At 39.5% G+C, this 24247-nt stretch overlaps 1 protein-coding gene across 8 annotated transcripts in view; it reads right to left on the bottom strand.

Moving 5' to 3' along the window:
• Positions 1-24247, bottom strand: part of map4k3a (mitogen-activated protein kinase kinase kinase kinase 3a) — a 275670-nt gene that overhangs the window by 4658 nt on the left and 246765 nt on the right. For all 8 annotated transcript variants that reach the window (XM_073051531.1, XM_073051530.1, XM_073051535.1 and 5 more), the window contains 6 exons: positions 17422-17539; positions 15915-15973; positions 6862-6965; positions 2954-3125; positions 2158-2226; positions 10-102 (listed from right to left, as the gene is read on the bottom strand). In XM_073051531.1, the coding sequence (XP_072907632.1) occupies positions 10-102; positions 2158-2226; positions 2954-3125; positions 6862-6965; positions 15915-15973; positions 17422-17539 (615 nt within the window). The remainder of the gene's footprint in view (positions 1-9; positions 103-2157; positions 2227-2953; positions 3126-6861; positions 6966-15914; positions 15974-17421; positions 17540-24247) is intronic.

Here is a 24247-nt window from a genome sequence, read left to right as displayed (position 1 = left end):
ATTTCTTACCTATAGACTCAATTTGAAAAGTAAATGTTAGCTCTGAAGACAGTTTTCTGCTGGATTTCAATCTACCTCGAAGATTTACAATCTTTAAACATCCTACAATATTGAAATAATAGAATAGCATAAGAATCTGAATAAAACAATTTATATTTCCCAAGGTAATTACTATTAAAAACAAGTCCTTTAAGTATTCTGAGTACCTGTAAAATTTTATTCCTGCCAATTAACTCAGAGGAGATATTTACAAAAGTTGACAGTTCACCCACAGAATTAAAATTCCTTTTAAAATTATGTTCAAAGCATCACAGGCTGAAGTCAGGATTTGTCTGATCTCCACTACATTTTATAATATCAAAACTAAGATTATGTGGCTATTGTTCAAATCAGCAATATATCAATATTCCATCTACTTTTTAATGTTATGGTCTCTAGTGAATGAAAGGTAAGTGTACTTTATTCTAGGAAAAGAAATGTTGAAGATTACCTCTGGTTCATCTGTTAAGTATAGTAAAATTAATTATGTCATGCATACTGATGCCTGTATTCAAATATCAGATGTGGTTGTCTTTCACAATGTCTAGTCTGTCAGAAGGCATGGGAAACTTGAATATTTTTTTGGCCATTACTATGGGTTCAACAAAAATACCCTGGTAGATTATTTCCAAGCTTAACCTAGCACTACATTTTAAGTCCTTTCAAGAAACAGTATCTTTGAAAATGTCATATTAATAAAATTATTTATTTAAATGTTACATTTTTGCATCTTATATACACAAGATTATTATCCTTGGAAGAAGCTCAAAATGAATGTTTCTTGTACATTTATGTCCCAAAATCATTGCCTGCTCTGAAGTATCAGATTTCCAAGGAACATTCATGGGACAGTTGAGGATTTAGAACCATAGAACACTACAGCACAGTACACTTCAGCCCTCCATGTTGTGCCGACCCATATAATCCTTAAAAAAAAGTACTAAACCCACACTACCCCATAACCCTCTATTTTTCTTTCATCCATGTGCCTGTCCAAGAGGCTCTTAAATACCCCTAATGTTTTAGCCTCCACCATCATCCGTGGCAAGTCATTCCAGGCACTCACAACCCTCTGTGTATAAAACTTACCCCGATGTCTCCCCTAGACTTCCCTCCCTTAATTTTGTACATATGCCCTCTGGTGTTTGCTATTGGTGCCCTGGAAAACAGGTACTGACTATCCACCCTATCTATGCCTCTCATAATCTTGTAGACCTCTATCAAGCCCCCTCTCATTCTTCTATGCTCCAAAGAGAAAAGTCCCAGCTCTGCTAACCTTGCTTTGTATGACTTGTTCTCCAAACCAGGCAACATCCTGGTAAATCTCCTCTGCACCCTCTCCATAGCTTCTACATCCTTCCTATAATGAGGTGACCAGAATTGAACACAATACTCTAAGTGCGGTTTAAAACAAAATTCAAAATCTTTAAGGTTAAAAAGTGGAAAGCGAAGTTTACATTGCAGAGCTCTTCAACCCCTCATCTAGTAGCACAATGGTGTGGCTACTAGAGCTGTTGGCTCTAAACTCCAATGACTTGGTTCAATTCTGATCTCAGGTACTGCCTGTCTGGAGTCTTCTCATTTTCTGTGACCACATGAGTTTCCTCCAACATTTCAGAAATGTGTGGGTTGGCAGATTAAATGATCACAGTGAATTGTCTCTGGTATCTCGGTGAGTGATAAAATCTGTGTGGTGTTGATTAGAATAAACTGAGATTAGTGTTGGTTGAATATAAATGGATTCTTGATGGGTCAGCACAAGACTTGATGGGCTGGGGCAGGGCATTTCCATGTCCCTCCGTATCTCAGGCTAATTGGGTGAAAGATTTCTAGTTAAGGGTTTGCATCTTAGCTGATACAAATATGAAGCAGCATTAATGGAACAATCTGGCTGTAACTCAGAACAAGCATAGCATGGGACACTGAGGATAGTTTAAAAGTTACTTGTTGGGGAATGATTGCTAACATGACACCTCATCACAGAATCACACAGACCATTCAAGCTTTTAGGCCTGCAGTACCAATTCACTCAAAAATTTTGACAGTTTTTAATACAGTAAATGGGTTCAGAACAAAGTTAAGAAATAAATGTAAAATTATTTTGCTTTGGAAACTTACGGTCCATGCAGACTATTATTGTATCTCTTTCAAGCTGAGTGACATGGATGACATTTGCCTGTGGCGTATCTGTGAAAAATATTATCAAAGAATTATACATAGTCATTTTATTTACAGAGGTTCTTTAAGCGTTTATTTTCCCCGAAACAGACTAATGTCTCTGACCTTTAAAGTTTGTATTTCCTTTCATGAGCGATGTTATTCTTAAAAAATAATTACCATTTTGATTGTACTATTAATTGAATTAAACAAGCACATACTACATTAAGCAGTAAACAGACAGTATATACTACATTGTGTGTGATACTACATTAAGTTACAGTTAAAAAAGACAAGCCACAAAAATAAACTTTCAAATGTCAATTTTGAATCTTTAATAGAAAAAATACAGTATATCTAAGTGAAATTACTTAATTCCTCTAAACGAAGAAGGAAAATAAAGCAGCTAATAGTTTATTTAATCCATAACTTTAATACTTCAATTCCATCCATGTTTTTAATAAATAAAAACTTGGTGGGCCCATGTAGAATTAAGTTCACAAGTTCTCCTCATTCCAATGGCTTCCGAGCATAGTTGTTTTTATTCTGCGCAGTGATTTAGAAAACTACACTTTTCTTTACAAAATCAAAATGATCATAACCTCAGGAAAATAATCCATGCGCAACTCCAGACAAATGTAATGGGAGGCAATCTGGTCCAACGCTCTGCCAAAAATGACAAAGAAAATCCTTCCAATGTCTTTTAAACCTTGAGTATTAGCTGAACTTTGGCTGGTAATTTCCAGAGCTGACATACCTGTTTCTGTAAACCAGGACGAAGTTGAGTTTGGATTGACAGTTTCAAATCGCACAACTTGATTAAGTTCTGTTCCTTTACTGACAGCAACACATAATAATGGGTACTCTTGTTCTGGAACCACCAGCAATTCAAAGACTTTCAAAGGATTTGGAAGAGGAAAGTCAACATTCTAGGGTAAAAACAGAGAAAATACATTTTTCCCCCAAAGTTCAAGGCTTTGTACAATACATATTGCCTTACAATTGAGGGTACTAAGACTGCAATAAATTGATATTTTGGTGAAAGGAGTTTTCATGCAGAAAATCTTTTGATCCAGACATTACAATACACAATGCACTTACTTTTGCAATTAACTTATATTTCCTTTCATGAGTGATGTATTTTTCTAAATAATTTTGGCATTAACTTAAACTCCTTTGATTAATACTATAACCATATAACAATTACAGCACAGAAACAGGCCATCTCGTCCCTTCTAGTCCGTGCCGATGCTTACTCTCACCTAGTCCCAGTGGCCCACACTCAGTCCATAACCCTCCATTCCTTTCCTGTCCATATACCTATCCAATTTTGCTTTAAATGACAATACCAAACCTGCCTCTACCACTTCTACAGGAAGCTCATTCCACACAGCTACCACTCTCTTGAGTAAAGAAATTCCCCCTCGTGTTACCCTTAAACTTTTGCCCCCTAACTCTCAAATCATGTCCTCTTGTTTGAATCTACTGGTTGATTTACATTAATAATTTATACCCCCTTCTAAGCTAATCAAACAAGATCAGTTCAAGATAATTAAAAAACCTGCTTATATTTGAGTATAGCCTTTAGAAACTGTCCATTTCTGATAAGTATAATTGAGGCTTGAAAGTAAAAGTTAAATCAAAGCAGACTTAAAAATGGGATCTAAGGAAAATACAAAATATGTTTGTAAACTGTTGAAGCATTTTACCAAACTTTAAAAAAAAATATTTCCAGATTTTCAATTTTGTGATGGAATAGCCAGCCTAAAACACTGGCTCCATTTCACTCAACATGGTTGCAACTGGGTCTACTGAGTGCTTCGAGTGCTTAGGTTAGCTTTTTCGGTTTTCATATTTACAGATATTCATCTGCATATAAACTAACTACAGACGAGAAAAGGTAGGTTCACCCCATTACAGAAAGGCCCAACAGTAGCCTTTTCTTCCAGCATGGCCCAGGAATCATAGCCAGTCTCAATCTTTAGCACACACATCCACTCCGCCCCTACCCAGAGATTATCCATCACTGTTCCATAAAATTCCGACCATCCACGCCTGTCATTAATTTCCCTCTTTTAACATTTCACATCCGAAGAACAACATTCATGAATAAGTACGTGGTTTTCATCTATTGTGTGCCAACTGATAATGGAGATCAAATTGTTAAAAAAAAATTAGTATGAACAACGTAACAACTCTACTCGGTACACAAGACTTAATCTTTGGTGATAATTTGCCATTTTGCCTGCTTTTCTCACAACCAGGTCGAGAGCCAAGAGGGTCCTTTTACATCATGGAGTATCTATTGTGGTTTCGGGTTAATTGGGCCATCGGTTAATCAGGACAGCCTCTTTTTTGGGACCACTCTGAAAGAACAAAAATGAATTGAGAAAATATCCAGGATTCCTTTTGTTATTTGGGACACTATCCCACTTAATTGGGGCAGGAGAATGTAGCCAAAAAGGTTCTAACCCACATTAGTCTCATTCACTTGTGTGGTCATTAGATGCTACATTGTGCTTAGAGCAAAGTTTTAAAATAGCGTGAAGTGCATGTTTGTGTTCAAAAGCAGTGATTTTTATCATTTACTGTTGTCGAGAAATAAGCAATAAGATACAAAATATGAATTTGAAGGTATCAACAATCATTTTGAATGTTACAATGAAAAAGATTTAGAGTATGGAATTGTCAATAGCATTGTATGAAGGCAGTCCATTACCTACACTAGACATCTGCACTAATTTTGTTCATTGCGTACAATGGATGAATTCCTCTGTCAATAATTATTAGGAACTAATACACAGTTCTATACTGTAATATATTTCCCCCCCTCACTACAATCTCCCCCCCCCAGCCCTACCTTTCTTTCTCTTTTATTTCCCATAATTCTCCACCTTCCCCCTAGCCCATTTCCCTCCAGCTTATCACTTCCCAGCTCTCTACTTCATCCCTCCCCCCACTTCTTATCCCCCTTCGACCATCCCATGTTACTTCACTCCTGATGAAGGGTTTCGGCCCGAAACGTCGTCACTACCTCCTCCCATAGATGCTGTCTGACCTGCTGAGTTCTGCCAGCATTTTGTGTTTTTTATTTAATTTGCTCTGTATTTCATTTAAATATATAATTTACTACTCAGTTTGCCTTCCTTATGCCTTTTTTAAAAAACGATTTCCATGAAACTTTGGCTAATTGGAACAGCTGCTTAACTGATCTAAAATGTACTCGTCCCGATATATCCCAATTAACCAGAATCCACTGCATTTCCATATTTCTTCAGCCCATCAAATCTATTCTGGTTCACAGAGCAATTCCATTCCCTACTGCCTTTCTCTGTAACCTGTTCTTTCCCACAGGTCTCATCAACTCTCCTCCCCATAAACACAAGGCAATTTACAGGCAGCCTCTACTGATTTGGGGAGAGAGGGGAAACTCATACAGACACTGGGAGAATGTGCAAACCCCATACATTCGGCACCCAAGGTCAGGATCGACGTTCCCTTTAAATTTTTTATAGCTTTGCACACCAACTGTTGCTCTGAGTAGGAAATTTTAACAGCATGAAAACTGCATGGCACTTTAAAGTTCCTTGTAGTATGCATACTATGAATATTTAGAATGAAAACTGAAAAATTACATACCTTTGATTTAACTTAGATTATGACTTTTTTGAAAAATTACTTACCAAAAAAGTCAGAATATAGAGCTTTTCAAATCAAACACAAACCAGAACTCACAACACAAGTGAATGATGTCAGGCAGTCAAAACAACTGACAGGCAAAATGGCAAAAGTGAAATGTTTTGACTATATGGAGTTGATGTTCAGTGGACCGGCAGTTTATTAACAATGAGCTACTGACTTCCATTCTATGTTTGCTACAAGTTGTAATAGTGTTGTAACTTGAAACACTGACAATGTAAATACATTGAAGCTCTAAAATGCTTCACAGTAAAGGTTGTGGTACGTTTATTATTTAGAACATTTATGGATTATATTCATTAACACATAATTACAGGGTATTTCACAGTTGTATTAACAGATTTCAAAATTATATTAACATTACATGGAAGAAAATTCCAGCTGCGCAGCATCAAAGGCTATGCACGTGGGAACATTTCAGTTACTCCACAGCCACACAGCTTCGAGGGAACAGTGGTCAGGATTGAACCTCGATCACTGGTGCAGTGAGACGGCAGTACTATTAGCTGTGGCACAGTACTAAGCCAAAGGGAAAAAAGGTCAGGTTTTTCAGTAACAATAATCTTTAACAAACTATTTCTATTGCATACAAGATTAGTAAACAGTGAAAAACAGACTCCCTGGAGACAGCTTCAAGTTCAGAATTATTTGGTTTATGCAAAAAAAGTTTCACAGTACAGATTATTGATTGGTAAGGTTATGGGGAGAAGACAGAAGAATGGAGTTGAGAGGGATAATAAAATCAGCCATGATAGAATAGCATAGCAGACTTGATGGGCCAAATGGCCTAATTCTGCTCCGATGTCTTATGGTCCTATAATATCCATCAAACCAAAAACCCATTTAATAGTTGTTAGATCTCTTATATTGTAGTCCCCAGGCAAGTTTCAGTTGCATCTGACAGGAAACAGAGCTTAGACTAGATGAGCAATGTGAGCTGCGGAACTTGTAATCTGTGCCACTTACTTTGATCAACATGAACTTCTGCATCTGCTCGACCCATTCCAATAAAACGATGCTGGATTGCAATGCACCACAGAGATACTTGTGTCCTGTGTAAGGATTCCTCACTGTAACAAACAACTGCATTTCTCAATTTCTGTACACAATTTACTGCACTAACCAATCAACATTATAAAAAGTTGCATTATTTTTTAATTTTTTTTTAAATATTAGTTTTTCTATACATTTTACAAATTAAAAACCCCAAATCCCAATGAGGAACATTAATACAGTGCAAAATTAAGCATACAATGACAATATGCTACAAAGGAAGAGAATTTGACAAAAAAGCACCTAAATTGAAGACAAGTAAACTTAGTATCCTCCCCAAGCCCCACAACACAAAAAAAAAACAACTCCAGACCAACCACAACACAATATAGAGAGTATAAATCAGGACAATCAAACTCCCAGACTGTGAATACACTTAGCAACAGAGGATAATAATGCCTACTACCAGAAAAAAAAGGGAGCTGAAAGCAAGGGACCAAAAAGAAAAAAAAACCCTAGTCAAGAGGAAGATTATGAAAGTACTCGATAAAAGGTCCCCAGACCTTATGGAACTTTAGATCCGAATTAAGAACTGAATAATGAATTTTTTCGAGGTCCAAGCAGGCCATAATGTCGTTAAGCCATTGAGCATGAGTGGGCGGGGCAACATCTCTCCATCTAAGGAGGAACAAGCGTCTAGCCAGGAGAGAGGCAAAGGATAATATTCGGCATTTGGTCGGACTCAGACGTAAATCTGTCTCGCCCCAGAAACCGAACAAAGCAATTAAGGGGTTTGGTTCTAGGTGCTGATTCAGAATACACGATAACGTAGTGAAGACACCTTTCCAAAATTTCTCCAAGCTAGGACAGAACCAGTACATATGGATGAGAGGCCACGCCCCTCTTGCATTTATCACAGGGCGGACTAATGTTAGGGTAGAATTGAGATAGTTTAGATTTAGACATATGGGCTCTATGAACAATCTTAAACTGTAAAAGGCAATGGCGAGCACAAAGAGAGGTTGAGTTAACTGATTTGAGAATCGAGTCCCAGCTCTCATCGGATAAGGAGGTATTTAAATCCTGCTCCCAGGCCATTTTAATTTTATCCACAGGGGCCTGTCGTAAGGCTGCTAATTTATCTTGAATAATTGATATTAAACCTTTACCTAGTGGATTAATGGAAAGAAATAAGTCCATAGCATTTTTTGCAGGCATTTCAGGAAAGTTAGGAATTAAAGGAGCAATAAAGTGTCTAATTTGGAGATATCTAAAAAAATGAGCATTGGGCAGATTGAACTTAACAGAGAGCTGCTGAAAAGAAGCGAAGCAATTATCAATGAAAAGATTTTCAAAATGTCTAATGCCCTTCCTATACCAAACATGGAATGCTGAATCGTACGTAGTAGGTAAAAAAAAGTGATTATGTGCGACAGGGCTGGAAACGGAAAAACCATGGAAACCATAGCATTTCCTAAACTGAGCCCATATACGCAAAGTGTGTCTAACAAGAGGATTAGCTATTAATCTGGACAGACTACTAGGGAGTGCAGAGCCAAGAAGCGCAGAGATAGATAATTCTTTAGTGGAGCTCAACTCCATTGCCACCCAATTAGGGCACTCGGGTTGGCCGTGGAAGAAAGACCAAAAGGTAGCACAACGTATATTAGCTGCCCAATAATATAAACGAAAGTTAGGTAAAGCCATGCCACCCTCTTTTTTAGATTTTTGGAGATGGATTTTATTAATTCTAGAGTGCTTAAAAGTTACATTATTTTATTACCACCTTGGTTAAGGCATCAAACACTACTTCTATAAAGATTTTAATAAAAGAATATACAGATAGCCTTCATGAAGAAATTAGTTAAGATTTCAGTAAAGCATAATAATGAATATGCAAAATTCTTGTAAAATCTTCATTGATACAGTGCTTTGCAAAAGTATTCAGCCTTTGTTCACATAAATGAGTATTACAGCCAAGGATTTTGATCAATTTAACTGAGAATTTTTATTTGTGAATCACACGCTCCTTTTTTTCACAGTGGAGCCCAATAAACGGAAAATTGTAAAGCACGAAAAATTAAAAATGGAAAAAAATGTAAATGTCAGCAGTTGAAAACTATTCATATCCCTGTTCTCAGTACTTAGTTTAACACCTCTCACGCCTAGTACAACCAGTAGTCTTTATTTATTTATTGAGATACAGCACAGAATGGGCCCTTGAGCCATGCCACCAGCAACTCTAGCTTAAAAATGGGACAATTTACAACCACCAATTAACCTACCAACCACTATGTTTTGGACTGTGGGAAGAAACCTGCACACCCACAGCAAACCCAAGTGGTCACCAGAAGAACAGTTGGGTGTTTTGGATAGGTCTCTATTAGCTTTGCACAATGTGATGGAGCAATATTTGTCCCTTCCTCCTTGCTCAAGCTGTGCTAGGTTAGTTGGGGAGTGGATGGTGGACAGCAATCTGACAGAGATGCTTGACTGGGTTAAGGTCAGGACTCTGACTGGGCAACTCAAAGGTATTAATTTTTTCCATCAGAAGCAACTCCATGCTGCTCTGTTAGCATGCTTTGAGTCATTGTCCTGCTGAAAGACGACCTTCCTCCCCAGCTTTCTGGCAGAAGCTAGCAGGTTTTTATCCAGGATCTCTCTGTGTTTAGGAGCATTCTTCTTCCCATCAATCCTGACCAGATTTCCAATCCCTGATGCTGGAAAGCACTCTTTAGCATGATGCTCCCTCTGCCATACTTCACAGCAGGGATGGTGTTACCTGGTTGATGTGCAGTATTAGATTAACACCACACATACCACTTAGTGTTGAAGCCAAAAAGTTCCACTTTAGTTTCATCTGACCACAAGACCTTTTTCCACATCTTTACAATATCTTCTAAGTGACGCTTTGCAAAATCTTTACTGGCAAGGATATACCATTTTTTTAAGCCAGTGCTTCTTCCTTGCCATTGTTTCATAAATATCCTTTATCTGTAAGGCCTTAGAAATTGTGGAGCCTTGAACTTCATCTCCAGTTGCAGCTGCTGACTTCTGCAGCTCACTCAGTGATGGTCGGCCTCATAGAGGCCTCTCTTACAAGTGCCTACGACTAAGTTTGGGGGGGATGGCCTGACCTAGGCAGTGTGGCTAAGGTTTCATATTTTTTCCATTTTTGTTTTTACGATGAGTTCAGTGCCAGTGAGATGGTCTTGTACTCTTCCCTAGATCTCTGCTTCTTTATGATCATTTCCCTCACTTGCCTTGAATGCTCTTTTCTCTTCATTTTGTTTTGGTCTGATGAAAATCTACCATACTGTTGGACCTTGCATAGAGAGAAGATATTTATTCTTATAAATTCATTGAAAACAGGTGATCCTCCAATTTTCTACATCAGCAAACTGGGTGAGTGGTAAGATGATTGCAGTATTGCATCTGAGGAAAGTCAGCATTGTAATTACAAAGAAGACGAGAACTTCTTCAGCCTCAATTTTGGTTTCTAATTTTTAGTAAATTACTGAGAGGTTTTAGTACTTTTCTTTTGATTTGACTTGAGGCAAAATGTTTTGTGCAATAGCTCAAAAATCCACATCAATAGATTTTAAATTTAGAAAACGTGATAGTAAAACGTGAGAATAGTTGTGAGGGCTGAATACATTTTCAAGTTACTGTATGTGCTTGAACCTTGAAGTGCAATGATAAATATTACTTCAAGAAATTCTGGAATTGTTTAGAGATTCATCCTGTGGATAATTCTCATTGTTCCCTTTGGTGGAAGTGATTGGGATAGATGTAGATAAACGACAAAGAAGTACATCCCAATTTTCCCTGATGGTTCAGTAAATAGCAGCTGAAGCAGAGACTGAGGAGAGCAGCATGGTAGTGCAGTGGTTAGTGTAGCACTACCACAACACAAGCAAGCCACGTTCAATTCCCACTGCTGCCTTCTCCCTAATAAATTGGTGGGTTTCCTCTGGGTGCTCCAGTTTCCTTCCGCATTGTTGAGACACACGGGTTAGTAGGTTAATTGGTCATATGGGTGTAACGGGGGCAGTGCAGTCTTGTTGGGCCAGAAAGGCCTGGTACCGTGGTGTATCTCCGCAGCTGATTCCCCATTGTTGCACCTCCAAAGGGAAACGTTAATTTCTGTTAAAATAGTCTCCAAACCATGGACAATGGTGGGGATGATTAATTCTTAAAAATGCCAATTGTGATTGGCAGATTAAAATATAATGGGATTTGACTCTTGTTCCCAAACTATTGACATTTAATTACCAGTTATACGCAACAACTAACTGGCAGTCAGCTATTTGGAATAATCAGTATCTTTAAATAAAAAAAGTGGAGAAAACTAGCAGAAAAGAAAAATGACCTCAGACAAGTAGTCACAGCATCTGTTATTTTAAATTTAAAGTGAACCTGATGAAATGGAATTTGAGCTGTACTATTCAGTGAATGCAATTTCCCCTGTACTAAATGTCATTCATGATAAACACAGCATCAACTGAAGTGTTTACATCTGAAAGCAAGTTTAATGTCTCAGCACACGATTAAACCATGATGACCATCAGTCTAACATGCAATCTTTAAAATTTAAACAATATAAATGATTTCATCCAAGTGACATGTTAGAGGGTGTTTAAATGAACTTAGGAACTGGAAAACCAGATGTACTCAGTATCTCCTGCCCACGTCCCACAAAAGCACCAAGCACCACACGCCATTGCATGTACCCACACTTCAAGGAGCCACATAGAGGAACTCCTCAACATTCTCACATATCAACAGTAAGCAAAACAGTCTTGGGGGTCCTGTCTCTGGAATCAGTATTCAGACATATTTGTCCAATAAGATCAATAAATATTTAGGACAAAGATCCAGAAGACTTCGGAGTAAAATGCTATAGGAAAGGGATTCTGCTACTTTATTAGATGACTCAAGATGGCAAGCAGAGCTAAATCAGGAAACAAAGGGCAGGCGGGGCTAAACCAGGAGACAAAGGGGGTGGAGTTAAACCAGGAAACAAAGGGGACGGGGCTAAAGCAGGAAACACAGGGGGCGGGGCTAAAGCAGGAAACAAAGAGCAGACGGGGCTAAACCAGGAAACAAAGGGCAGGCGGGACTAAACCAGGAGACAAAGAGGGTGGAGTTAAACCAGGAAACAAAGGGGAAACGGGGCTAAACAAGGAAACAAAGGGGAAGCGGGGCTAAACAAGGAAACAAAGGGGAAGCGGGGCTAAACAAGGAAACAAAGGGGAAGCGGGGCTAAACAAGGAAACAAAGGGGAAGCGGGGCTAAACAAGGAAACAAAGGGGAAGCGGGGCTAAACAAGGAAACAAAGGGCAGGCGGGGCTAAACCAGGAAACAAAGGGCAGGTGGGTCTAAACCAGGAAACAAAAGGGGTGGGGTTAAACCAGGATACAAAGGGGAGGCGGGTCTAAACCAGGAAACAAAAGGGGTGGGGTTAAACCAGGAAACAAAGGGGAGGCGGGTCTAAACCAGGAAACAAAGGGCAGGTGGGTCTAAACCAGGAAACAAAAGGGGTGGGGTTAAACCAGGATACAAAGGGGAGGCAGGTCTAAACCAGGAAACAAAAGGGGTGGGGTTAAACCAGGAAACAAAGGGGAGGCGGGTCTAAACCAGGAAACAAAAGGGGTGGGGTTAAACCAGGAAACAAAGGGCAGGTGGGTCTAAACCAGGAAACAAAAGGGGTGGGGTTAAACCAGGATACAAAGGGGAGGCGGGGCTAAAGCAGGAAACTGTTGGTCAGAAAGTACTACAATCTACTAATCAGTGAATAGTAATAGGGCAAGGGTTGTAGTAACAGAAAGAACCAAGAGCCTTTGTGCTTGCCATTGCCATTTTGTGAGACTGTCCTTGCAGTGCCATTTTGTGAACAGTTTAGTGAACTGATTCTTTTTACAGGATAACTTAAACCAGAGCAGCTACGTGTCAACATACCCAATGTTGTGCTGAGACCATTTTCAGATAAGAAGCTCTTTATTATGTAACATGCAGGCTCACAGAAGAAACAGCCTGTTATTTGGTTGATCTGGTTAGACTGCTTTGAACCACTGTGTTGGATAAAGCAAAAGTCATTCCCTAAAGGACAAGGCTTGAAGAAGAGCCACAAAGCAATACGACTTGTATTCCTGGGCCACTTCCAATCAGAGGCTGACACAAGTCAGTGAGGTGATGTTGAGTCAACGAAACTGAAACACCATTGATTGATCTGATAACGAAAAGACTGGAGGACGTTGGGAGCACAGGCAGCAAAAACTCCGGGAGATTTGTCCGTAAATACTCTGCTTAACTGATCATTATTGAGGTTAATCCTCAATTCTTTTTTAACCGGGGCAGTGGGGGGGGGGGGGGGCAGGACACCAAGGGTGGTGGGGGCCAGGCTGGGGTACCAAGGAAACTACAAGCCTGTGATCTTTGTGTCAGTTGTGAGGAACTTGGAAAAAATCTTTAAGTGTAGGATTTATAATCACATGGAAAGACAGGGACTGATTAGGGAGAGTTAATATGATTTTGTGCAAGGGAAATCCTGCCTCACAAATCTGATCATTTTATTTAAACTGAGGTTACCATGAAAATTAATCAAGACCAAGTGAAAGAAGCAGAATATGTGGACCTTAGCAATGAGATTCCACAAAGTAGACTGGTTCAGGAAATTAGGGAAAATGAGGTACATGCTGTTTAGTAAACTGAATCCAAAGCTGGCTTGATGATAGGGGATACTGAGCACCATTGGGTACATTTACTTGGACTGCAGCCACATCAAGCAGCACCCTAACATGCTCTCTCCTTGCTACTACCATTAAGCCTTGGGCCCACACCACAGGTTCAGGAATAGTTACTACCCTACAATTGTCAAGTTCCTGAACTGATGTGGGTAACTTCATTCTCCACTACCCTGAACTGATTGTAGGACCTACAGACACATTTTCAAAGATTCTTTATAACTCATGTTCTTAGTATTATTTATATTTGCACATATGGATCAAAACATACATTGAAATGTGTCTTTTGTTTCGAGGATGTGCTGGGGATGTCCTGCAAGTGTCACCACACTTCTAGCGCCAAAATAGCATGCCTACAACTCACTAACTTGTAAGTTTTTGGATTGTGGGAGGAAACCAGAGTACCCATAGGAAACCCACGCAGTCACAAGCAGAATGTACAACTCTTTATAAACGGCAGTGAGAATTGAACACCAGTCTTACAGCTGGCACTGTAAAATGTTTTGTTAACTGCTACGGTGCTGCGCTATCACACGGTGGTAAAGCAAGGAAATATCTGTGAACGGAAATCACCCGTATTTTCAGTTTTGTTTTACTTTACAATTCCATCAGTCATTATCTTTTTAACCTCATGTTTTCATTTATTTCCCACTCATACCTCCTCCAGACAGACCAAACCTTCAACCAGCCTCACTCAGCTGACACCATCACTTGGGTCATTCAGTTCCCTTTCGTAGTTTTATTTAGAGGTACAACACAGACCAGGCCCTTCCATTCCAACAAGCTGCACTGCCTAGCACCCTAACTAATTAACCCTTGCCTAATCACAGGGTAATTTACAATGACCAATGAACCTATGTACCGATATATCTTGGGACCCTGGGAGGAAACCGGAGCACCCAGAGGAAACCCAGGCACTTAAGGGAAGGATGTATAAACTTCTTACATACAGCATTGGAACTGAACTCCGAACTCCAACAGCCCGAGTTGTAATAGCATTGTGCTAAACACTATGCTTTGACCTCCACCCCATTGCAGGTATTTCCTTGGCTGTTTCTACCCCTCTCCCTTCTCTGCAATAAGAAACTTCTCCCATTTCTCAAGTCATTGACTTGGATAATTAACTCTCATTCTCTGTTTACTCATTTTTGTTTTAATTTTGTCCAAAATTTTGCTTTAATTTCAGTTTCTCATCTGCAATTTTTATTCATATCTGCAATTTTTTTCTACAAATAGGAAATTTGGTCTGTTACGACGTATGGAATTTTGTTTAAAATGGTCTTTCAATCTGGGTTCAGAAACAGTTGTGAGCTAATCTAAATTTGTTTTTGTCTTTTCAACTCCTTTGTGTTAATCATTTGATTAATTAATCACCATGGCACTGTCAATATAGAAATAAAATTATGCAAATTAATGAACTACATGGAACACATATGTATCTAAAATAATCTGAGTAAACTTGAAAATCACTGGACTGCAATTTCCATGACATAAGCACAACTCCTTGACATGTTTTATTTTCTTGTAACAACTCTACTTTTAAATGTCAAATGATCAGTAACTGTTTTCATGTTCTCGTACACAAACCACTGGAAGTTCGGAGACAAGTAGGTTTAGCAAAGGATAGCAAATAGGCCTTTTCCACAAAATGAAATGTATCATAAAAGATGAGATTTTGTAGAAGTTGTATGCACTTTTAAATTAAACCCCCTCAGGTAAAATGTTTTCCCTGAGACACAGAGATTATCAGGATTTATTGATGAGGTAAGAAAGCAGTTGAGAATAGACTGAATAAACTACACCTGAATTCTCGTTTATTGATTTATTCAGTGATACGCACAGAACTGCCCCTTCTGGCTCTTCAAACCACACCGCCCAGCAAATCCCGATATAACCCTAAACTAACCACAGGACAATTTATGATGACAACTGAGAAGAATCAAAATAGATCACAATGAAAAGAACAAACTTAGGAACAGGGTTTCTGCTGAGATCCCATTTTCCCCAGTTTACAACCTTAGAACAAGATTGGCCATTTAAGGCTAACATGGAAAGTTTTGTTCTGAATTTTTTTGTAATTTTTTAAATCTGAAATTGCACAGTCATTCAGCACGTTTGGCCAGATATGAGCATCAAGAGAGTCAACGGACATGAGTAAATACAACTAATGGTCAGACATGAACTTACTAAAGTATGGAGCAGGCACAAGATGGAACATTTCTTATGTTCCTTTTCTCTACTTGGCTAAAAACAGCACAGTAAATGGAGAAACATCCTTACCCACACAACATTTTTGGCAGCCTTTTGTATCTGGAATTTTTGTAGATACGGCATATTTCCTACAAAATAAATGTAAGCATTTATACATAAATGTTACTATCAACTTGACAAATGTCAAATTCTATCACACAACTATCACTCTTCCTCGGAGGAAAGTGCAGATGTAAAGCACTAGGTGCACCTTCGGCATCTCTTCCATCATCCACTATTACAGCTTAAGAAAATACGGTTGATAATTATGGAATTCTCCATTTTCCTTAGTGTTTCCTTCACTGGTGCTGTTTGAATACAAATCAAACTCAACTTTATTTCGTCACTATTTAGCAGTTAATTCATTTTTAAAATCAGTCACTTCTCTATCTGATTCTCTCTATTTGATCATTATTCAAGTGTAGGTTGCTTGTTTTATAAAGGTACACCTTAATCCAGTCTCATCTCCAAACCAGCCTAAAAGGTTACAGCAACAAACTAATACACGTTGAGTACCCCTTATCCAAAATGTTTGGGGCCAGAAGTATGTTGGATTTTTTTCCAGAATTTTGAATATAGAAGATTGACATAATTTCCAGTTCTAAATTTATATGCTACCTGCAAGCAGTCTTTGCCTTAGCAGGTCAGGCAGCATCCATGGAAAGGAACAGTCATTGCTTCAGGCCAAGACCTTTCTTCAGGACTTCATGGTGCCACCTGACTTACTAAGTGCCTCCAGCATTTTGTGTATGTTGCTTCAGACTTACAGCATCTGCAGAATTTCTTGTGTTAAGTCTTTGTCTTACACTTGTTCATCACATGCACTCATTGCGAAAATGATTACATACATTAATAAATATAACGTGTGCAGGGTAACAAAAGCAGCTCAGCACCAGCGGGAAAATACCTGAATCAGTTGTGCAACAACAAACAATGGCAGGCTTTCGGTCCCCACCTACTATGCTGTGTTTCAATTAAAGGGTTACAGTACACTGTATTGGTAATCTTTTTAAGTTTTACGTAAGATATAAAAACAACCAGCATCGTAGACTTGCTCTGGTGTTAGATTTTCGTTATTAGCAGACACTTGAAAAATTTGTGCCTTTTCCCAAACTTCTGCAATCAGTATACTGAAAATTCACAATTGCCCTCAATTTTCAGTTTGTCATGATAGATCTTTGCTTGTTTCATAATCACCATACTGTTAAGCAGCATATGTTCACTCCAATGCTGACGAAAGATGGTCCAAGATCTAAAATTTTCATTTTTGCAGTATTTTTCTATTTCGTCATTAATTTCTGTTCCTTACATATGTGAAGTCATTTCTCAGAACTGTCTGCTGCGTAGAGATCTGTGCATTGCCTGGGAATCTTCCCAGCGTCTTATGGAATTTTCCATTTGTGACGTCACATCAGCGCCCCAAAATAAATTGAATTTTGGAGGTTTTCAGAGTTTGGAATTTTGGATAATGGGTACTCAACTTACACTTCTCGATGCAATAAAAAAACAATTAACTACAGTAAGAGTCCCCTCTTACCTTGGAAGTATCCTGTCTGGAAGCTTATAGGCAGGAATGGATACTGGCAATTTTTGCATTTGTCTGGCATATTCAAAAAGACCCAACAAGTTGTGAGAATAAAGTTGTGAAGCTTTTCCTAAAAACAGAAAAAAAATTACTTGAAGAATTACTGAACGTCATTTACATATTTAATCAGATAACAAGGAGGAAGCTCTTTAAAGTTATATATCCCATTTTTTAATTTCACACTGAAGAAAATTCAAATTCAATACCACACATTCAATTACAGGATGTGGAAAGCAATGCCAAGACTAGCATTTAATTCCAAACCCGAATTACCCTCAAGAAGGTTGTGAGCTGTTTTCTTGAGCCACTGCAAACTGTGTGATGAACAGATACCCAAATTGCCTTTAGGAATTCCAGGATTTTAACCCAGTAACAATGAAGCAATATCATTACTTTTGCTGGCTGGGATAGAAGAAAGAACAACAGACCTCAGGAACTATCCCTTCAGCTCTTGTCTTCACCAACTACATAACTAATCCCATCTGCCTGTACATGGCCTGTATCCTGCTGATCCCTGTCTTTACACATGTCTGATCTCTTATATGTTGAAATTTGGCATCTCCCAATGCAACAGGGAGAATCTTGCAGGAAATGGCTTTCCCAACCTCCTTGGTGGTAGAGAGCATGAATTGGGGCTATACCTCTACTTTCTTAGTTGTTTTCACAGATTCAACATGTTCGAAAAAAACTTCTAGAGCTGCACAGTGGACAGTATCCTGTCTAGTTGTATCATGTCCTGGTATGAAAGCACCAATGCCCAAGAACACAAAAGCCTAACAAAACGCAGTAGATATCACCCAGGTACCTCACAGGTAAAGCCCTCCACACCATGGAGCACATCTTCAAGCAGCAATGCCACAAGAAAGCAGCATCCATCAAGAACCCCCACCATCCAGGCCATGCTTTCTTCTTGCTGTTGCCAGCTGGAAGGAGGCACAGGAGCCTCAGGTCACACCGCACCAGGTCCAGGAACAGTTATAATGCCTTCAACCATCAGACTCCTGAACAAGGTGGATAACTTCACTCACGTCAAACTGAACTGATTCCAAAAACCATGGACTCACTTTCAAGGACTATACAACTCATGTTCTCAGTATTAACCATATAACCATATAACAATCACAGCACGGAAACAGGCCATTCCGGCCCTCCTAGTCAGTGCCGAACTCTTAATCTCACCTAGTCCCACCTACCCGCACTCAGCCCATAACCCTCCACTCCTTTCCTATCCATATACCTATCCAATTTTACCTTAAATGACACAACTGAACTGGCCTCTACTACTTCTACAGGAAGCTCATTCCACACAGCTATCACTCTCTGAGTAAAGAAATACCCCCTCGTGTTTCCCTTAAACTTTTGCCCCCTAACTCTCAAATCATGTCCTCTCGTTTGAATCTCCCCTACTCTCAATGGAAACAGCCTATTCACGTCAACTCTATCTATCCCTCTCAACATTTTAAATACCTCGATCAAATCCCCCCTCAACCTTCTACGCTCCAATGAATAGAGACCTAACTTGTTCAACCTTTCTCTGTAACTTAAGTGCTGAAACCCAGGTAACATCCTAGTAAATCTTCTCTGCACTCTCTCTAATTTATTGATATCTTTCCTATAATTCGGTGACCAGAACTGTACACAATATTCCAAATTTGGCCTTACCAATGCCTTGTACAATTTTAACATTACATCCCAACTTCTGTACTCAATGCTCTGATTTATAAAGGCCAGCGTTCCAAAAGCCTTCTTCACCACCCTATCTACATGAGACTCCACCTTCAGGGAACTATGCACTGTTATTCCTAGATCTCTCTGTTCCACTGCATTCCTCAATGCCCTACCATTTACCCTGTATGTTCTATTTGGATTATTCCTGCCAAAATGTAGAACCTCACACTTCTCAGCATTAAACTCCATCTGCCAACGTTCAGCCCATTCTTCTAACCGGCATAAATCTCCCTGCAAGCTTTGAAAACCCACCTCATTATCCACAACACCTCCTACCTTAGTATCATCAGCATACTTACTAATCCAATTTACCACCCCATCATCCAGATCATTTATGTATATTACAAACAACATTGGGCCCAAAACAGATCCCTGAGGCACCCCGCTAGTCACCGGCCTCCATCCCGATAAACAATTATCCACCACTACTCTCTGGCATCTCCCATCTAGCCACTGTTGAATCCATTTTATTACTCCAGCATTAATACCTAACGACTGAACCTTCTTAACTAACCTTCCATGTGGAACTTTGTCAAAGGCCTTGCTGAAGTCCATATAGACTACATCCACTGCCTTACCCTTGTCAACATTCCTCGTAACTACTTCAAAAAATTCAATAAGGTTTGTCAAACATGACCTTCCACGCACAAATCCATGCTGGCTACTCCTAATCAGATCCTGTCTATCCAGATAATTATAAATACTATCTCTAAGAATACTTTCCATTAATTTACCCACCACTGATGTCAAACTGACAGGTCTATAATTGCCAGGCTTACTTCTAGAACCCTTTTTAAACAATGGAACCACATGAGCAATACGCCAATCCTCCGGCACAATCCCTGTTTCTAATGACATCTGAAAGATCTCCGTCAGAGCTCCTGCTATCTCTACACAAACTTCCCTCAAGGTCCTGGGGAATATCCGGTCAGGACCCGGAGATTTATCCACTTTTAAATTTCTTAAAAGCGCCAGTACTTCCACCTCTTTAATTGTCATAGGTTCCATAACTTCCTTACTTGTTTCCCACACCTTACACCATTCAATATCCTTCTCCTTAGTGAATACCGAAGAGAAGAAATCGTTCAAAATCTCTCCCATCTCCCTCGGCTCCACACATAGCTGACCACCCTGATTCTCTAAGGGACCAATTTTATCCCTCACTATCCTCTTGCTTTTAATATAACTGTAGAAGCCTTTCGGATTTACTTCCACCTTATTTGCCAAACCAAACTCGTAACTTCTTTTAGCTTTTCTAATCCCTTTCTTAAGTTTCCTTTTACATTCTTTATATTCCTCGAGCAATTCCTTTACTCCATGCTGCCTATTATTTATTTACTTTTTTTTTGTTTGTGCAGATTGTCTTCTTTTGCACATTGGTTGGTTGTCAGTCTTTGCGTGTAGCTTTTAATTGATTCTACTATATTTATATGTTCTACTGTGAATGCCTGCAACAAAAATACACTTAGGGTAGCAGATGGTGGCATATACATAATTTGATGATAAATTTACTTTGAAATTTTGAACCTTAGCACAGTTCAACAATGCATTTGTAAATGGTAGCATACCACTCACAGGTGTGCGAGAGATAGAGAAAATTAATGCTTAAAGTAGTAAATTGGTTGCTGATTAAACTTTTTTTAAAACTGAGTTTATTTTTGAGGGAGACTTACTTTGCTGTGTCTATATACTCTGGTAGGAAGCCGATATCAGATCACAATTTATAATAAAACAGAAAATGATGAAACGAAGGGAACAGAGAACTGATCTGGCCAGATGCCAAACAGCATGACTTTGCTCTTCCTATGGCTAACTATAGCTCAGGGTCAGTTCACATGGTTCACAGACACTAACTGATCATGGATCTGAACAGTAGAAGAAGGCTGATGTCATCCAGGTAGAGGGACTCTTTGATTTGATGGCCCCACTGATAAAGATGATTAAAGATTAACTTTATTTGTCATTTGTACATCGAAACATTCAGTAAAATGTATCACTTGCCTCAAAGACCATATAGTCTGAGGACTGTGCTGGGGGTAGCCTGCAACTGTCACATTTCCTGCATGAAAACAGCACGCCCACAATTAATTAACCTTAACCCTGTGTCATCTTTGGAAGAAACTAGAGCACTTGGAGGAAACTTAGAGCAGCGAGAATCAAATCTGGTATCGTCAGCCTCTTATACCCACTTCCTTCTTGATGAATTTGGCAGAAGACTCTGTGCATCAAAAAAACAAGGCATGGGAGAGCAAGCAACCTTGCCCAACTCCAAACTTGTTGGAGATGCTCTTTATTTTTCACCCAGTTATTTGGACTGTGCTACAGATGTTTGTGTAGGACAATTAATTACATCCAATTCCTGATTCCCTCCCATTTTGGAGAGTACATTCATTATGCAGCACCATTAATCTACTGATGAAACTCCATAACCTGAGAACAGGTTGGGAGTGGACCCTTGTCTAGTCAGCATGAACCAGAAGGCCATTGACAGGATATCACACATGTACATGGACCTACAAAAACATAAGATAATGCAGATGCTGGAATTTGAGGCAAAAAGATGCTGAAGGAACTCAATGGGTCAAACACCGCCTGCTGTAGTGGAGGTGAAGCAATTGTAAATGCTTTGGGCTAAAACCCTGCTTGACGACACCCCTGCTTCTACCACCATACTGACAGGTAATCCTTGACCTGCTGAGTTCCTCCAGAAGACTGTTGATTTTTCCTCAGATTTAGTTGAGTGAAGGCCTTTTCTCCTTGGAGTAACGGAGGATGAGAGGTGATCTCATAGATGTGTACAAGACGATGAGAGGCATTGATTGTGTGGATAGCCAGAGGCTTTCTCCCAGGGCTGAAATGGCTAGCACGAGGAGACACAGTTTTAAGGTGCTTGGAAGTAGGTCCGGGGGGTGGATGTCAGAGGTAAGCGAGTGGTGGGTGCATGGAATGCACTGCCAGTGAAGGTGGTAGAGACAAATACAAAAGGGTCTTTTAAGAGACTCTTAAAAGTACATGGAGCTTAGAAAAATAGAGGACTATGCAGTAGGGTAATTCTAGGCAGCTTCTGGAGTAGGTTACATGGTTGGCACAAGATTGTGGGCCAAAGGACCTATAATGTGCTGTAGATTTCTATGTTCTATTCCAGCATCTGCAGTCTCTACAGTTTCTTAAATTGTTTATCCTGCCTTGTCATCTGTAAATATACACTCAGTGGCCATTTCATTAGGTACCTCCCGTATCTAATAACGTGGCCACAGAGTACATCTACGTGGTCTCCTGCTACTGTAGCCCAGCCACTTCAAGGTTCAACATGTTGTGCATTTAACAGTGCTGTGCTCTTGTGCACACCACTGTTGTAATGTATAAAAACACAAAATGTTGGCAGAACTTGGCAGGCCAGACACCATCTATGGAAGGAGGTTGCAACAACGTTTCGGGCCAAAACCCTGATGAAGGGTTCCGGCCCGAAATGTTGTCACTACCTCCTCCCATAGATGCTGTCTGGCCTGCTGAGTTCTGCCAGCATTTTGTGTTTTTATTTATTTCCAGCATCTACAGATTCACTCATGTTACTGTTGTAATGTATGGTTATTTGAGTTATTCTTGCCTTCCAGTCAGCTTAAAGCTATTCCACTCTGACCTCCCACATTAACACGGCATTTTTGCCCATAAAACTGCCGCTCATTGGATATGTTTTGTTTCTCGCACCATTCTCTATAAACTCTAGAAACTGTTGTGCATGAAATCCCAGATGATCAGCAGTTTCTGAGATACTCAAACCAACCAGTCTGGCACCATCATCCCCTTAGTCACTGAGATTACATTTCTTCCCCATTCTGATATTTAGTCTGAACAAGACTGAACCTCTTGACCATGTCTACATGCTTTAATGCATTGAGTTGCTGCCACATGATTGGCTAATCAACAAGGTTTACAGGTGTACCTAATAAACTGGCCTCTGAGTGAAGATCTACAACACAGCATGGTCTTTATGTTCTTACATTTCCTCTCCTCATACTTCCCATGAAAATACCATACTTCACACTCTGCTGTATTAAAGTCCATCTCAAATATCTACCCTTTCTGACACCCTGGTTTCTTGTGGTCCATTAACATTCACCTTGTTACTAAAATTTTACATTTTATATCTTTTACAGATGTTAACTTTATATTGTATATCCTATTCCTTATTCCAGTCTAAACTGACATTCAACATAATGTTGTGGCCAAGATACTTTAAAGGCACATGAAATCGTGAGCTAAAAAACTGCAGTTGTGTAGGTCCGTTCCAGTATCTTAAAACAAACAAGATAATTTGCTTGCGATTCAGAATTTTGATGTGATGAGAGTTTCTACATCAAGCAACTTTTCAAAGATTCCAGATTGAAAGTACTTTTTATTATCGAAGTCTGTACGGAGTACACAACCCTGAGATTCGTCTTCCCATAGACAGCCACAAAACAAAGAAATCATGGAACCCATTCAAAGAGAAAACACCGAAACCCCAATGTGCAAAAAAAGTACTAATCACGCAAATGGGAAAAACCAAGTGAACAACACAGAATATAAAACACCAAACCACAAAAGCAATCGAAAGAGTCCAGAGATGTTCAGTTCACCTCAGTTCAATCTAGCGTTGTGTCGTTCACTGACTGCAGGCCACAGAGCCAGTCTACCCCGATCAAAATTGCACAAAATAGCAACGAAGAGAAAGAGGCAACCACAAACGTGTGACATGAACTACAGAGTTCAATCCACAAACCACATCAGTTAAACCTTGCCCAAGACTCAAGATTCCCGCACCATCGAGCAAAAGAGCAGGAGAGACCAATTGAACATAGGCATCTTCCTCCGGGAGCAGCAAGCGAGTGAGACCAGTTAAAAGCAGCCAGATGGCAATGAACACCCACTTGTCTTCTACTCTGTCCTCGTTGATTTCAATCTTCCTCAATGCTTTAATCATTGAGAAATGCAGTCAATCATAGGCTCATGTCCCGTCTCCACACTTCTTGGACTCCAGGCTGCACACCTCGTTTGAAACCTCATCTTA

This window comes from Hemitrygon akajei, chromosome 7 (assembly GCF_048418815.1).
Source record: "Hemitrygon akajei chromosome 7, sHemAka1.3, whole genome shotgun sequence".
NCBI classification, from domain to species: Eukaryota; Metazoa; Chordata; class Chondrichthyes; order Myliobatiformes; family Dasyatidae; genus Hemitrygon; species Hemitrygon akajei.
Note: the sequence above shows the minus strand (reverse complement) of the source record. Positions and strands in the feature narration are given on the sequence as shown.